Here is a 16,130-nt window from a genome sequence, read left to right as displayed (position 1 = left end):
TGGCTGATGAATTGTAAAATCGGGCGATGTTATCGCCGGTCGCGGACACACCAGGCGATTGCATCGGGCGATAATATCAAAACGTTTTGATCTGTGCGATGGCATCGGCCGATGGCATCCGGCGATGAAATCGGCGGCGATTGAGTGGACACACCAGGCGATTTTCACGCCGATGCCATCGGCCGATGCCATCGCCTGGTGTGTCCGGCCCTTTATGCTCAACAACCACCATCCCCCCGATTTTGACGATTTTTTTTTACTATCTCGGCGGGATACCAAGCATTGAAATCTGGTATCCAACACAAGAATCTACTATTCCACGGATATCGGGATACCGCTAATTTCGACCACTGCTCATTGATGAAACTTTTGACAACTTGAAAAAGAGATTCAGGAGTCTCATACGATGTGTTCAGAACAGCTTAGTCCTGATGCACAAAATTGCACCGTTTTTTCAAATATTTCCCAGGAGAGCATGCCCCCGGACCCCCTAGCTTGGCCAGCACCTGCGCTGCTCGCTTTGCTAGGTCCTCGAAATGTGCAAACACATCGCAAAAAACGTTTACCACCTCACAGACCTATTTGGCCAGGGGAAATACTGCTAGTGGTATATACTACCAGGAGTAGATAATAGCTAGGGATTCCCTATTCTCTACTGATACTACCAAGTGATATACTGTACCAAAATAGTTCTGTAGTTCAAACCACTTTCATAATTGTCATACATCGCCTTAGTCGCCTATTATTTCTCAATTGTCTGTTTCCTAAAATTATTTATCAGTGAATATGTGTTTTAATCAGTATTAACCTGTTAGCAAATGTGCATTATTGTGTTATATATGAAAATGGTGTGAATTGATAAATATGTGATTATTGAATTTGAGGTGTGTTATAGTTTTTGAGATGGATTAACTGCATTACTTTATTACTATAGGAAATTGCTAGCATGCAGTACATGTTACATAAAACCTGGTCTATCTGTGTAAATTAATAGGAAATAAGTGTAGTACTTTTATGACCACAGAGATGCATTCATCCATTCCCACCACGTATATCTACATATCATGCAAGTTCAAGTTCAAGTAAAATTTATTTTCATCGGTATATTATGAACATTGTAACATAAGCTAAGAGCTTTTGCACCGATTGCAAGATAGTCACTATATTGCTAAAGGAACAAATAATATAAGGAACACTATATGATAATTAAGATTTGGCTAATATCGGGCATTTAATTTGTTATGCCTAACCAGCAAGAATCGTAACAGTTTTTACTATCATTTTTTTTACAAGAAATACAAAGGGTAGATCTGTGTAAATTTTGACTACAAATGATGTTTCCATAACATAACTGAAACTAATGTTTATCACTTTCAGTACTCAAGAACCTCAAAGGAAAGTGTGGGTTTGTTGCAAGAAAGGTGAGTTTTGTAACAAAAGTAATGTGGGTGACAAATGAATTTAAAAGTATAGGATGCTTTTATGCTTTTTTAGCTCATCTGACATAGTCAGATGCAGCTTGTAGAATCGCACGATCGTCCGTCCGTCCGTCCGAGCGTCCGTCCGTCCGTCAACAGTTGGGCACAAATCTTAACCGCTCGACGTACGGTCACGATATTCGGGACGTGGGGGGGTAATCCGAAAACGAGTTGGATGTCGAGTACTGGGGCGTCAAATGCAGTGCAAGGGTCAATTGAGGTGGGTTGTAATATAGTAAGGCGGGATCCATTCGCTCCTTGTACTTTAAGGTATTTAGGGAGGGAAATGCAGCATTTGTCGGGCATTGCATAATGCTTAACGTGCTTGGGACGGTATGGGCTGCGGTGGATAGTCTGGGTGTTTATTAGCATCGATGTTAGTGAAGAAGCCGTCACTGTGTGCCGAAATTGGAGGGTCACAGGTCATGAAGTTAAGGGGGCACAGGGCAGATTTTATTATTTTCTGAGGACATGTCTGACGGAGCGATGAAATTTTTTGTTTCAGCGGGGGTGACATGGCTATTTGTATGGCTTTATGATAAGGACCGTGGGTGAATTGTTTCGTGGTGATCGAGTGCGAGAGTAACGTGGTCGGATAATCCTTTTGACCTCAAGGGGGTAAGACAATTGATTTGGTTTGTGGTTAAATAGGATGACTGCTTTTGTTTTTAGTGGCCAGTCCTGTTGTCAATGTGGTGCGTAAGTTGACAGTTTGAATTGCAGAGGCAAATGTTGTTGTTTTGACATAGAGTTTACGGCTCTTTTAATCTTATGGTTTTGCTAAAGCAGTCTGTCTATTATGCACTCCGCCCCTGGGCTGAAGGGGGTGTAATTGATGTAGTCAGTGTATATTGCTCGCATGATGGCAAGACACGGGAGCCGATTGGCGATGGCCGGGTTTCTATTCATATATTGTTGTCCTGTCGATATCTGCATATGTACTGTTTAATCTCACGAGTTGAGGGAAGGAGGTTAGGTGGCGGCGCTGGCGGTAATATTCTTCTTGGGGATGAGCCTGGTTGTCCTTACTGTAGGATTCATGTATACGGATGGCCGCTTCGGGGTGGGGATTGATTTATTGTATTCATTGCGCGGGCAGGAGCGCTCTGGCCGGAGCGAATAGAGGTCCTAGTTGAGATTAGATTTTATTCTCATTGTTAACTTTTGTTAAGTGGGAATAATAATAACTAGTACGGTATAATATTATAATTTATTGTCATTCTTGATTTAACAATATATATGTAGCTATGGCGTGCGTATCCATTTACCAGTTGTGCGAACTAAGCTGGTTACATAAATATTAGCGACACTATATTTTGATTTCTATGACTGTCACTCAGGGGCATAGGAAGAAGTATTATTGAAGGGAGGCAGTAAACAGGCATCATCGCTGGGTTTTTAATTTTTTTTTATATATTAAGGAGAGGAGGTAGAGAACAGTCTAGATAAAGAGAGGAGAGAGCGTTTAGTAAATTGAGACGGGACAGGGGGGAAACGGGTGTGTACGGTTAGTGTATGCGAAGCGGGACGGGGTTCATTTAGGTCGTGCGGATGCTGTGTGCAGGGGATGGGAGGTGGGGAGGCAGGGGGAGGGAGGTGAAGCGGGGGGAGGGAGATGGAGGTGAAGGGATGAGTGGAAGTGGAGAGCAAGGGGAGTGAAGTGGGAGGCAGGGGGAGGTGGGGACACATGTGGGGAGGAGGGTGGGAGAAGGACTCCCCGCCTTCCTACTAATTAAACTGGGAGCTCCGATGCTCATGAGTCATATGTTGAAATCTTTTATAGATAGATAAAAATAGATAGCTGTGAATCTATGACACAAATTCGAAGTGAAAGGCAAGTATCATTTAATAAAATAAACCAAAATCGCATGGGGGGGAGATAGTGAGCGTGTCCTAACAATGATGTGTACGCAACTGCGTATCTGCATATCTGCGCCTAACAAATGTGTCACTACACACGACTGAAATTTTACGTTTATAACCGTAGCAACAGACCCCAGATGAGCCCAGTCGCTCTGCGGCTCTTGTGTTTGCATGTACTTTTAATCTGCAGGATCACAAACCAGCTATGGTGATCTTGTAGTTCTTGGCGTTTCGTCAGATGGCGCTCCGTACGTTTCTGCGTCAGATGGGTTTAGTGCTGACAACATAACCAAGGTACTTGCAGAGGGAATAATATCTATATACGATAGTTCATGAGTGAAGTGGTTATGGTGGTTATCGATGTGTTTTAATATTAATATATCTGCTCGGTGTACTGCTATGATGTAGTGGTTGAGGGATTGTATTTAATATGACAATAGCTGGCTTATGTGTTGTATGCCGGGAAACTATGGTTGAGGTAGACTATGCTGTGGCACTGATACACTTGTTTGTACCCGAGTGCACTAGCGTCTGATAGCATGATCATTTCGGACGCTTGCACCAACACTGAGGCCAGGTAGATTCGAGAAGATAAAGATGGTGTCTACTTACAGCGCAGCATCAGAATCACGCATCATGACAGTGGCACCACGGCCACTTTCCTGGCTGCCGGAGATATCTTCAGCAACATCCACAGTAACAGTGTAAGGAAGGCTACATGGCATATACAATAATCTCATCTCATAAGACGTCTAGCGTATGTGATGTACATTACTGGAAATGTGTAGACATGAAGTTTAGCAGAATGTTTCAAATAATGTTTCACATATTAGGTGTGCAAGCAAGAGGAACTAACCCTTTTAAAGTAGTTCAATTTTGTTAGCTCACCTTGACATCGTCAAGCGGAGCTATTGTCATGGGTCGTCGTCCGTTGTACGTCCGTCCGTCCGTCCGTCAACATTTGGCTACGGTCAATGATAACTCAGGAACCGTTTGACCCACATGTTTGAAATTGGGTATAGTTGTTACTGCTATGCTCCCATATTGAACGTCCTATTTTGGAGCACGCCAGTCGACGTAATTTTGAGCCACGGCAATTTTTTTGGCAAAAATGGGAATTGCCATTAGTCAGTTCAGGTTCAACGGATTTTGCTCATTTTTGGTATGTGAATGAATAAGGGCTAGGGGTTTTGATAGTTAAAAAAAAATTATGCAAATTAGGTAGGTTTTGGCAATTATATAGCATATTATATAGACACGATAACAGATAACAGTCTGTGGTGTCACACTCGTCTGGTTCGTTTTACAAGATTTCATTGACAATATCTTTAATGCAAAATTGTTATTTCCTCTCCACCCTGCCGATAAAACGTCTATATTAGAGTAAAGTTTTACAAAACATGTCGGAACGCAGCATTTAACCTATTTATTTCGAATGCCATTGCTAAGAAACATCAAAGCGGGTATAGCACCATCTACCGTCACAAATTGTGATTCATTTTGGTTTATAAATTATTATTGCGATATACAGATAGCAATCATTTCTATAATGTACGTCGATGGTTACTCAATTAAAACTGACTTCTTCTCACTCACTCATTTGTGTCCTTTTTTGTGGTGAGCTACAGTGTCATTGACACTTTCATTTCTTACTGTTATCATGTCAATTTTCTGCTGTAGGTGTTGAGTCTTGACGTGACAACTGGTGGCTTAGGCGTGTCAGCATGCTCACAGGATAAACTCATCGTGTGGGAAACCTCAACAGGACAAGTTAGGGTCTGTATGCAGTTCAACTGCATGATCAAAGTTAAAAAATCATCAGCATGTGCCACCTTGCGTTAATGGCACGTGTGCCTAGCAGTTTGCAAAAAATGTACACTAGACGGACTAATTGCGGCCCCGGGTTTTGCGGCGCCCCAACGCGAATACGCCGCCCCCTTTTTGTCCCCTTAGACAGATACCTTAGACAGTGGTCTGAAAACGCACTCCGCGAAAACTGGGCGCAATCCAACCGACATTTCGGGATGGACGGCTTAAGGCCATCTCCAAACGGCCCCTAAACTTTTTTTGGAGTGGCGTGCCTCATGGCTAAGACGTAGTGGCTCCTACAAGAAAATTCCAGAAATGCTGTCAATCGGCGATGACGCGCTCGCTCATTGGCCACTACGCGATGACGTGTGCTACTGCCGAGTATAGCGTTATGTCTATCACAGAGCTTTTTACGAAGTGTCGTACGGCGCTCCACGTGGGCGGGCGCGGCCTAGATGCTATCTCCAAGAGCGCTGCCGCCGTGCCGGTGCCTGACTGCGTACGTGCGAGGTTTTACCAACCTATTGACCCCGCCGTGCCGGTGCCTGACTGCGTACGTGCGAGGTTTTACCAACCTATTGACCCCGCGCTGCTCGTGGCGACGGCACGTCGTGCGAGCACCTGCGCTGGCGTGGCCGGCGAATACTGCGAGCACATGGTGGCGTGGCCGTGCCAGTTTTTACACGTAGCTAATCGTAGATACTGGCAAATCAGCAGCAGCAACAAAAACTCGCCCCTGCCGCGCAGCGCGCCCCAGCGCGCCTCTGCAGCAGCAGCAGCAAATGCCCCCACCCAAGGCCGCCATAGCCGAGCCGGTGTAGGTGTGACGAAAACTGCGCGATGTTACGCTTCCCGCTATACGGATTCGCGCGCCCCACCCTCCTTCGGCGCGCGAATTCGTATAGCGGGCAGCGCGAGATGCTACACACAACACACCGCGGTCGCGTGCGCCCAGTCCCGCGGAAGTGCGCGGCTTAACCGCTCTCGGCGGTCGGGCAACTACGCATCTTTTGCGCAACGCCATCTTGTACCCGGTCTCTCTAGCTGATTACTGACAGTAGCCGCTAAGGGTAAAGCGTGGCATCCCGTGTTATTTCACAGAGGATGTTGGAGGGGCATGTGAGCAGCATCTACACATGCCGATTCTTTCCGTCAGGCATCGTTGTGTTAACAGGTGGTGCTGATATGCAGATTAAAATCTGGTCAGCAGAGACGGGTCAGTGCGCAGCCACACTGACGGGCCATACTGGAGGTACGACGATCACATATCGCTAGTGACTGCCACGCATACATTTGGTAGTGTAGAGACTTGGCACGGGTACCTTGAACCTAATCGATTTATGAAAACTTGTTACCGTGTGTTGTATGACAGTCACCCGTGAAGGTCTGCGCGGTCCTGTTTTACGTTTGTTCCTCTTGCTCACGACTCAATATGAAGAGAATGCGTTTTTGATGTCGGCAGGGATAACAGGCACGGCGATCGTCGATAGGGGTCGAAACATGGTGTCATCGTCGCGGGACGGCACAGCCCGGCTCTGGGACGTCGGGATGTCGGCATGCCTCGATACAATCGCTAACTGCGGCTGCATGATCAACTGCTGTGCTGTGCACGTCGTTGACAATGCGATAGACCTGGGAGAACCTGATAAATGTCCCAGTAAGCCATCACCACAAAAGCGTTGTCCCCGCTACACAACCGTGTCCTGATGGCTCGTCTGATTGCTTTTTAAATATGCATAAATGTATGTACTATTAGTTGTGTTGTCAGATTCACGCTTGCTTTGCAGGCGACAGAGAAGTCATGACAGAGGGAGTGTTACTACTTTTAGCCTGTGAGGATGGTACACTTCAGGGATATGGACTGCAGTCTAGAAAAAAGGCAAGGTTAAGAAGTGTTGCAAATGTGAATGTCACTAGTTGAATACATGCAAACAGGTTAGCTCGTTGATTCTCAAAACTACCGTATTTACTCGTGTATGAGTCACATTCGTGTATAAGTCGCACCCCATATTTTGCCTTGAAAATTTGGTACAAAACTTTTATAATATATTAAGCGAATTTTACGTGGAAGATGAGTAGAACAAACAATGACAAGAAATTAACAAAATAAATTACGAACATAATTATGGAATAGCCGCTACATACATAATACGTGACTGTAAAGTATATTATAATATCAAAAAAGTCTTTAAAGCAAATTAAATAAAAGAAGTCAGGAACATATAATATCAAATCGTCCAGGTTTTTTAGTGTTTTAACTAGTTGAGAAACAATCTTATCAGGTATGAATTTGACGATACGTTTAGTCCCGTTAGTTCTTGCTTTTAATGTAAAAAAATGGCAACAAAAATTTTACAAATTGAAAATTCGTGACGTAGTCAATTTAAAGCACATGCATTTAAGGTTAAGCACAATTATGAAATTATCAATTAATAACAAAAGATTATTAATTACAACTTAAAAGATCAAAGCCATCAAAGTCAGATTCTTCATCATCAGATGCCAAAAAGTGTCAACTTTTCGTCCGCATCCCATAATGCTGGTACGTCCTCTGTTTCATCTTCCTGTTCTTGGTCGTCTTGGTCATCAGCCTACAAATTGGTTCCACTGAAGTAAACGATGAGCAGTTCAATACTGAACGATATCATAGCAGTCGGCAAACTTGATACACAGTGATTTCACACTTAATTACAAGTCATTGTCCTCTGAGTAAATTAGCAGTTATCCCTGACTGATCAATTAATATTATTAATAATAATTATGAAACCATTTGGCAAGCCCAAAAGACCAGACCTAGAATAACTTTTCTGGGCTTAGTCTTCCTACGTTGGAAAGTACGGTAATTTATTGAAGATTGCTGCGCCCATATGCAATATGCATTCGCGTGGTTTGGCATTTACAATAGCAGCTGGTTGCAATAACGATGACATTTCTTGCACAAGATTTCTCAGCCTCGTGTGTAAGTCGCACCCCTGATTTTTTTTATTGAAGTTGCGTACAAAAAAGTCTGACTTGTACACGAGTAAATACGGTATGTAGTCGATGCATCGCTCGCAATATACAGCATAGACTTGTGCAGTAGCTATGCCTAATATTACAACTCTATACGTGATTGGTAACTTATGTGTTTTAGTTATTTGAGGTGACGTGCACAGGGGCAGTAAACACCTGTGCTTTCTTGTCATCCACCGAAGTCATCTGTGGACTACAGAATGGCCAACTCTACAGATATGATATTCGAAACATTAGGTAAACACTGGCAGATCCATTCCAAGGCCAGCATGACTATTGCCACTGACTAATTGTTCATAGCCTGTTACTCTTTATAGACTGTAACCATACAGGTCTGTGCAGTAGTTGCATTTGTAGCCACAAGGTGTACTCAAATTCTGTGGTCACACCTTCATCTCATGATCTCTGAACTTCTTGGAATCATTTTGGTTGCTAGAGTACCAATGTGAAATTAAGCTGAACATATGGTATGAAGAACCATATAAGCTAAATACTTACACTTGCATCTATGATTACAGCTCACCATTGCAACATTGGGGTGAGAGCAGAGGACCAATCCTGTGTGTGGTGCCATTTCATAATGGAATACTCCTTAGCACAGGTAATGTAGTGGGAAATTGTTGCACTGTCACAGGTTCTCTCTTGAAAATTCCATGAGCAGTAGCAGATTAGTAGTTTTGCTCTCGTTAATCTGGCATATGCGATAGACAAATCAGACAAAACTATCACCCAGAGTCTGCTCCTGTGAGAGTGGGACTGGGTTATTACTCAACATAGATCCTGCATTGTAATTTGCAGGTTTGTAGTTATTTAGGGTGCACCGTATTTGTGTCACACTATGGTGTGATAGATGGATGGGTAGATGAATGGATGGATACACAGGTGAACGGATGGATGCTCAGATTAATGGACACAGACACAGTTTTCCTCAAATAGACAGCCAGATCCACAATAACTTCTTGGATGGCTGGATGAAAGAACAAATTGACTAACTAAATGACCAAATTGGAAGGGTTTACAGATAGATCGATGAATGAATGAATTGATAGATGGATAATAAATGCTGCAGCTTGTGCTGTCACTACTCCTTTAGGTAGATAGGTAACTCGATGTATGGATAATTTGTGTGATAGATAGGTAAATAAGGAGTTTTTTCTCTGTGGTGGTGCTGCACTGTGCATGTCATGATACTGCTTCTTAAGAAAAATTACCTCATTTACATGAGACGTCACATGCAATACGTGGCTGTTATTCTCCTGCTAGATAGCAATTCTGCAAACCCCTTTCTTTATATTAAACCAGTTGGGAAATGGGGTGTGCCTCTATATGCCTTTTCGGTTACAGGAGATGGCTCATGCCTGTACAGGGATGTGACAAAGGCGGAAAGCACCCTTGAATTCAGCGGTTCAGATGGGGATGCCATTCACCAGGTGGCACATGCTGGGAGAACTGTCTACACTGCATGTCGCGATGGCTGCATTCGGAAGTTTTCCATTCCGCAGAACCTGCTCTAGTTGTGTGCATCTCCCTTTTTTGCTCCATCATATTTTGCACTGTGTGTAAATGTCTAATGGATCCAGAACATTTTAGGGGATGTAGAAAACTATCCAGAATATACTGAATTAGATGATGAGAGAAATTAAGATATCCAGAAGTAGGAGTGGAAAATGTATCCAGATATTCTAAACAACAGTTTATATAAACGAAAGAGATGAGAATTTTCTGATTTGAGGCTGCAGAATGTATCTGGAAGATGAAAAAGAATGCAAATTTGCATCTAATCTCAGATTTAGTATAACACTAGTGAAATGGTATTGAATGGTATGGTATGCTATTGAAATGGTATTGTAGAATGTTTAAAAGGTAGACCAAGACTTATAGCAACTGAGGAATTGGTTATGTAATGGTTCTAGACGTCTCGCAGCCATCCTCGTGCACCAGCACGACCACGCCACGTAGTGGCCGCCAATACAACTAACCTGCACTTTCAGAACACTCATCGAGTCCCTTTAGGGTATAAGGGATGAAACGTCACGTATTGACCATATAATCTGCTATATATTATATAATGACCAGGGGCCCGTTGTCAGAAACATCGTAAACTTAATGCTAATGTTAATGCCAAGATAACACTTACGACTAATAGGCCCACGCACACGCACACACAGTGACACACTCACACAGCACACGCACACCGCCACACGCAGCACCGCACCACGTGCACACAACTGACACAGCAGCACGCACACGCATACGCACACGCACACGCACACACCACGTACACACAGGACACACAGAACGACACGCACGCACGCACGCACACGCACGACGCACACAACCAGTGACACAATCACACGCACGCGCACACGCCTTCGCACACTGCCACATCGCACACCACAGTGGACACACTCACACGCATACGCACACTACAAACACGCACGCTACCGACATGCACGCACACGCTACACGCACGCCACACTCACACGCCACACGCAATGCGCACAGTACACGCACACGCACAACGGTGACAACACAAACACGCACACGCACTCGCATGCCACACGCACCAGCACAAACGACGCACGCGCGCACGCACGCACACCACACGCACGCACACACACACGCACTCGCACATCACAGTGACACACTTCCACGACACACGCACGCATACGCACACGCACACGCATGCACACACAAGCGACACACAAACACGCCACTACGCACACGCCACGCAGTGACCACACTCGGACGACACACGCACTTACGCACACACAAAGCACGCACAGCACATGCCCACGCCCCCCCCACACGCACATCGGCACTCACATGCCACACGTACACGCTCGAGGACACACTGACACGCACACGCACACGAACACACGGTGACACACAAACACGCACACGCACTCGCGCACACAGTGACACACTCACACGCACACGCACACGCACACCACGCACACGCAGTGGCACACTCGGGCGCACACGCACACGCACACACAAACACGCACGCACAAGCACATGCACACGCACATGCACGCAGACGCACACGCACACGCACTCACATGCACACGCACACGCACACGCACACACAGTGACACACTGACACGCACACGCACACGCACACACGGTGACACACAAACACGCACACGCACACGCACACACAGTGAACACACGCACACGCACACGCACACACGCACACACAAACACGTACGCGTGCGGCCCGGCCTCGGCTATGGCCCGTAGCAACGTGCCCCACATGAGTCTAGGACATATGCCGAACCCCAAACCTAAGACCCACCCAAAAATCCGCCCCTCCCACCTCCCCCCAACTCCCAAAAAAACAAAATCGCCTCCTTCCCCCTCCTAGTAATGGCCCGCCCCAAATCCCCCATTGGGGGTTCCCCACCCCCAAAACACCCCAAATTCCCCCCTCCCCCACTGACAAATTCCCCGTCCTAGGAATGGACCCCCATAACCGAGTTTCCCCGCCACACAAAATGCTCCAGAAAATGCCCTTCCAGGAAATGCACCCCAAATAACCCCAAGGGGGAAACCCCCAATAACTCATCATTCCCTCCCAAAATCCCCCTTCCACCCCCCTCCTAGAAACGGCCCCTATCTCCCCCCAAACCCCAAACGCCTCAAATGCCCCCAAGAAATGCAGCCTCCCCAAGGGGGTTACACTTCCCCTATTCCTCCCAAATTCGACAGTGTTTCTATAAGCTATGCATCCGTGCGGCGACCCACATCTCCCCCCCACCCACATCTCGTCTCGCACATATGCCGTCCGATAGATGGCACCACTAGTTTTCAAAAATTTATCGTGACTGTTCGCTGGGTGCCATGCATCCGTGCGCCGGCCTATGGATTTGGCGCACGGATCCACAGCTGCCAGCACCCGATACTATCGTAGCACGTTCCCGCGGTCGCGTGCGCCTTGCTGCGGAACTGCGCGCAACATCCGCGCTCGGCGGTCAGGATCAATGCTTCCTTTGCACATCGCCTCTCTAGTATCCGGTCTCTCCTCTGGACAGTCTGCAGCCGGATATCCGCGCGAAGCCCGCCAACGCCGCCTGGCGGCATTCTAACACGATTTCGCTGCCCCCATTCCATCACCTTCAACGGGTTTACATATATAAGGCAAGCAGCAAGTTCGCTGAGTTGAGCAGTTCTGGCGATTGGACGACCGATTTCACTACCCATGTAGCTTGAGATTTGCTTGAAATGCTCGTATAACTTTTTTGGCGACCCGGCGCGCTCGTTTTGCTGTAAAAAACGAATTTGCACTTTCTTCTTTGTTGTTTCTGTTGATGAGTGTAGTACATATGGCGTGCGATAGACGGCGCAACGAACGCCGAGATTATAGGCATTGTAGACTGGTACCCGTTCGCCACCTTTACTCCGGCATATCGCTACACTCACGTAGTGTAGCGTGTGGAACTGTCGACCGGGTACAGATCTATATGCACATGGATTGATAGCATGCGTCTTGCGTCTATGTTATAACCATGGAAAAGTTTCTTATTGTTCGTCGTTTGATTCGTTAAATAATGACAAGCCGCAACTCGAATTTTTTTCATCGGAAGGTCATCTAATTAAAAGGAAAGTCGAATTTTGTTATGGGCAGACTAACGACTATAAATAAGAATATGTAACAAGCGTAGATGCAGCTTTACAAATTTGTTACATACCGGGCGGTGGTCGGTAGCCGTGTTCTGTCGAATCTTAACCCGACCAGGCTGTGTGACTAACGTCAATACACCCTATATTCTAACCCTAGCAATACCGTTTCTTGGAGCTAGTCGAATCTATGATCTTGCAGTGCAGCCTTGATCTTGCGATGCAGACTTGCAGTCATACACTGATATGTACAGTCTTGTCGGGTTATTTACATTACTATCAATATCATGATTCATAGTGACGGGAAGTTGTACTTGCAAGTAGTTGTAGTGTACGGCACTTGCTGTATACTGATCCATAGACTGATATAGCTAAGGTTAGTAACTAGTAAGTGTACTGGGACCGTAAATTAACCCACTATTACAACTAATTCATAATGGCTCATGTAATACAGAAATGAATAAACCCTGAGGCTGAATGTTCCAATTATATTTATATACAGGTTATTTTTACTGCCTATAGCCTAGAGTCCTAACATATAATACGATGTATTGCGATGTATGTGTTATGTGCGCATTCTGTGCATGTATTGCTACGTGTTCTCGGCTTAGCTTAATTAGTCACTCGATGGGTAATCGAGGTGGGAGCGAGTCCCAGTCTATATAGCCTTTGTCCTTGCAGCCATTTCCATTACTGGGCAAGGTTCGCGAACGCGAGAATTTCGTCAGTCTTTCTGTGATTTCGCGTCACACAGCTCGGTTACGAAGAGAGAACTTATGTTTTTATGACAAGTGAACACTGTTCACGTCCCAAATGTCTACCCTCTGTATCCCCCACTAAAATTGCGGACTGTTCGCTGGCAGCTATGGATCAGTGCGCCGGCCATTTCATTCGGCGCACGGATCCATAGCTGCCAGCGCTGCATACTGTCGTAGGACGTTCCCGCGGTCGCGTGCACCTTGCCGCGGAACTGTGCGCAAGATCTGCGCTTAAGCGCTTTGGATCAACATCTCCCTTCGGCAACGCTTCTCTAGTATCCCGTCTCATCTGGATTCTCTTAGATATTCACTCACCAATGTTGAGTATATAGAGTACCGAAGTGATGACGTCACGGTGGCATGGCAACGAACCTACTGGTTCTACACAATCATATGCTCTGGTAACATTAACTGCGTGTCGTGTTATGTACCCGATTGTAACCATCATTCTGAGTCATTATTGCAGTTTTTATAGATTTCCAAAGGATGGAAGTGAAAAGCAACGAAAAAAATAAATAAAAACTAACAAAATTTTTTTTTTTAAACGAAATTCAATTTTTTTTAAAATTTATTAAATATTGTAAGATCGACTTGCTACCGATGCTTTACCGCTGTCTGCAGCGCACACACTCGTGTTTTACGTACGCACAACATTTTCACGCAGTTAATGTTATGGAGCCAGTGGCTTGTGTAGAACCAGCCCGTACGTTGTCTTGCCAACGTGACGTCACACTTCGGTACTCTATAATATTATATGTGGATTTTTTTACATAAGATTTCCAATGTTTGCAGATTTTTTTTTACCTGAAGTATTTTGTAAATAACTATGAATAAATTATTAAACGTTGGTTACCTACAACTATAAAGAGGTTGTTGTGTATATTCTTATGTGTAATCAATGATTATTATGTTCTCACGCATGGACACATCTTTAATGGTCTTAATGAATACAACACGGTGCTGATTCTGATTAGTTACGAATTAGTTGCATTGCATTTGTTACATGGAAAGGAATACATTGATGGTGACATGAGGAGGATTCTTCCTACTCGTATGGTTTTTGCAATAGTTTTTACCAGAACACAGGACAGCAAGTGATTGCTCTGGTTCTGTTCTGTATAAATACTAGGCGCCCCCTTGCGGGAGGAAATGCGTAACTAGGGGGAAAAAATTAGATAGATGGCGCCACGGCGCAGCTCGTTGTTTACTTCCGGTTCAGGTCAAGATGTTTTCATCGATTTCTTCTCCCGTTAGTTGATTTTAGTTATACACTACAGTTATGTACTATTTACTGTAGTTACTGATTAAATGCTTAAAAAATGTCAGCCAAATCAAGAAGAGAAACATCGTTTCCTATTCATTGTCTGGTGTGGCATAATGAATTTGGAAAACTTGATCAGGAACTTGCAACAAACAAGGTTTGTAGTTTGTACCGTGGTTTAATCATGGGTCATTCGACTCATTGCCATTGCCATTGGGTGTACTTGTGACTGACTGATTGGTCACATCAATCTAATCATAAATTTTGCTTTTAGAGCTTGTTTTACTTAGGTTACCTTCCTCCGGATAGAGAACATGGGTCCCAATAAAACCAATGTGCCTAACCCTAACCCTAACCCGCCTGTAACCCTAATCCTAACCCTAACCCTAACCATAACTCTAACCATAACTTTAAGGTATGTGACTATCCGCGCGAGTCCGGCTGATATTCCTGGTCTAGGCTCCGATCTCACCTGTGCAGCACTGCACTACGGACCAAAGCCTTGCGTTTCGTTTGGATGGCGTGTTGTAGGGTTACCAATTGAGCTCAAATACTGTCATTACTGATGACGTAGACCACATTAGCCTCTTTTGCCTCGTCTTCGAATTTTTTCATTCCGTTTTGTAGAAGTGAAAAAAATTTCTGTCAAAATTTTGGCCCAAGAAAATTATCAGCGAAACACACGAAGGTAAGTTTTAATACTAATAGTTTTAAAAATCATTTTATTTTGTTGTTTGTATATTTGTCTTCATGTACTGTTAATTTGGAGTAAATTTGAGCATTGCCAGACTAGTTTTGAGGGCACGCAAATTTTGAACGGCATGAATTTTGAGGGCACGCATGACATATTGAATGGTATTTTTCAATAAACTGGTCACAACTTTTCTTTTGTTTTAAGAATAAAACAATGATGAAATTTGACCACGATTCATAAACTTCAAAAATTCATAGCTTCCTTGGTTTTTGTCCTAGAACAATGGTTTTAAAGATCATTTTAAAGGTATTGCTAAGCTCTTTACAAGCAGGGTGAAAAACTGATAATTGGAGGTACTGGTCCAGTAGGACCAGTGCCTCTGAGGAAGCACTGGTCCTGGTCAGTAGGCACTGGTCCAGGATTTTTGTCGTAGCAAAGTGAATGACTCGGATGTGGGGACGTTTTTACATGGGGGGATGGTGCAATTTGGTGATGTGCATTCTAAGGTATTCTTAAAAATTATATTTTTTACTCGTTTTGATACACCAAGCTTTTTCATTATAGCATGGCGGGTGCTGCCTTTGCGGTCCTAGTTGCAAATCGCCGAAGGCGGTTTGCGTGCTCGGGGGGTCCGG

At 44.7% G+C, this 16,130-nt stretch overlaps 2 protein-coding genes across 3 annotated transcripts in view; both read left to right on the top strand.

Moving 5' to 3' along the window:
• LOC106814901 (proteasomal ATPase-associated factor 1-like) overlaps positions 1–10,336 on the top strand; it is an 18,396-nt gene extending 8,060 nt beyond the window's left edge. Inside the window, exons 2-11 of one of the 2 annotated variants that reach the window (XM_014819276.1) lie at positions 1,378–1,421; positions 3,532–3,635; positions 3,956–4,045; positions 5,022–5,117; positions 6,252–6,402; positions 6,613–6,807; positions 6,938–7,029; positions 8,284–8,399; positions 8,681–8,763; positions 9,507–10,336. In XM_014819276.1, coding sequence (XP_014674762.1) covers positions 1,378–1,421; positions 3,532–3,635; positions 3,956–4,045; positions 5,022–5,117; positions 6,252–6,402; positions 6,613–6,807; positions 6,938–7,029; positions 8,284–8,399; positions 8,681–8,763; positions 9,507–9,676 — 1,141 coding nt within the window. In that variant the 3' untranslated portion in view covers positions 9,677–10,336. The remainder of the gene's footprint in view (positions 1–1,377; positions 1,422–3,531; positions 3,636–3,955; positions 4,046–5,021; positions 5,118–6,251; positions 6,403–6,612; positions 6,808–6,937; positions 7,030–8,283; positions 8,400–8,680; positions 8,764–9,506) is intronic. The other variant, XM_014819277.1, reaches the window with a different exon arrangement.
• Positions 10,337–14,748: 4,412 nt separating this feature from the next.
• Positions 14,749–16,130, top strand: part of LOC106814898 (ankyrin repeat domain-containing protein 13D-like) — a 51,313-nt gene continuing 49,931 nt past the window's right edge. Inside the window, exon 1 of the mRNA XM_014819274.1 lies at positions 14,749–14,958. Within this exon, the coding sequence (XP_014674760.1) occupies positions 14,860–14,958 (99 nt within the window). The 5' untranslated portion in view covers positions 14,749–14,859. The remainder of the gene's footprint in view (positions 14,959–16,130) is intronic.

This window comes from Priapulus caudatus, unplaced genomic scaffold, assembly GCF_000485595.1.
Source record: "Priapulus caudatus unplaced genomic scaffold, Priapulus_caudatus-5.0.1 Scaffold1001, whole genome shotgun sequence".
Lineage (NCBI taxonomy): Eukaryota > Metazoa > Priapulida > Priapulimorpha > Priapulimorphida > Priapulidae > Priapulus > Priapulus caudatus.
The sequence above is the reverse complement of the archived record's forward strand: the minus strand, read 5'-3'. Positions and strand labels throughout refer to the sequence as shown.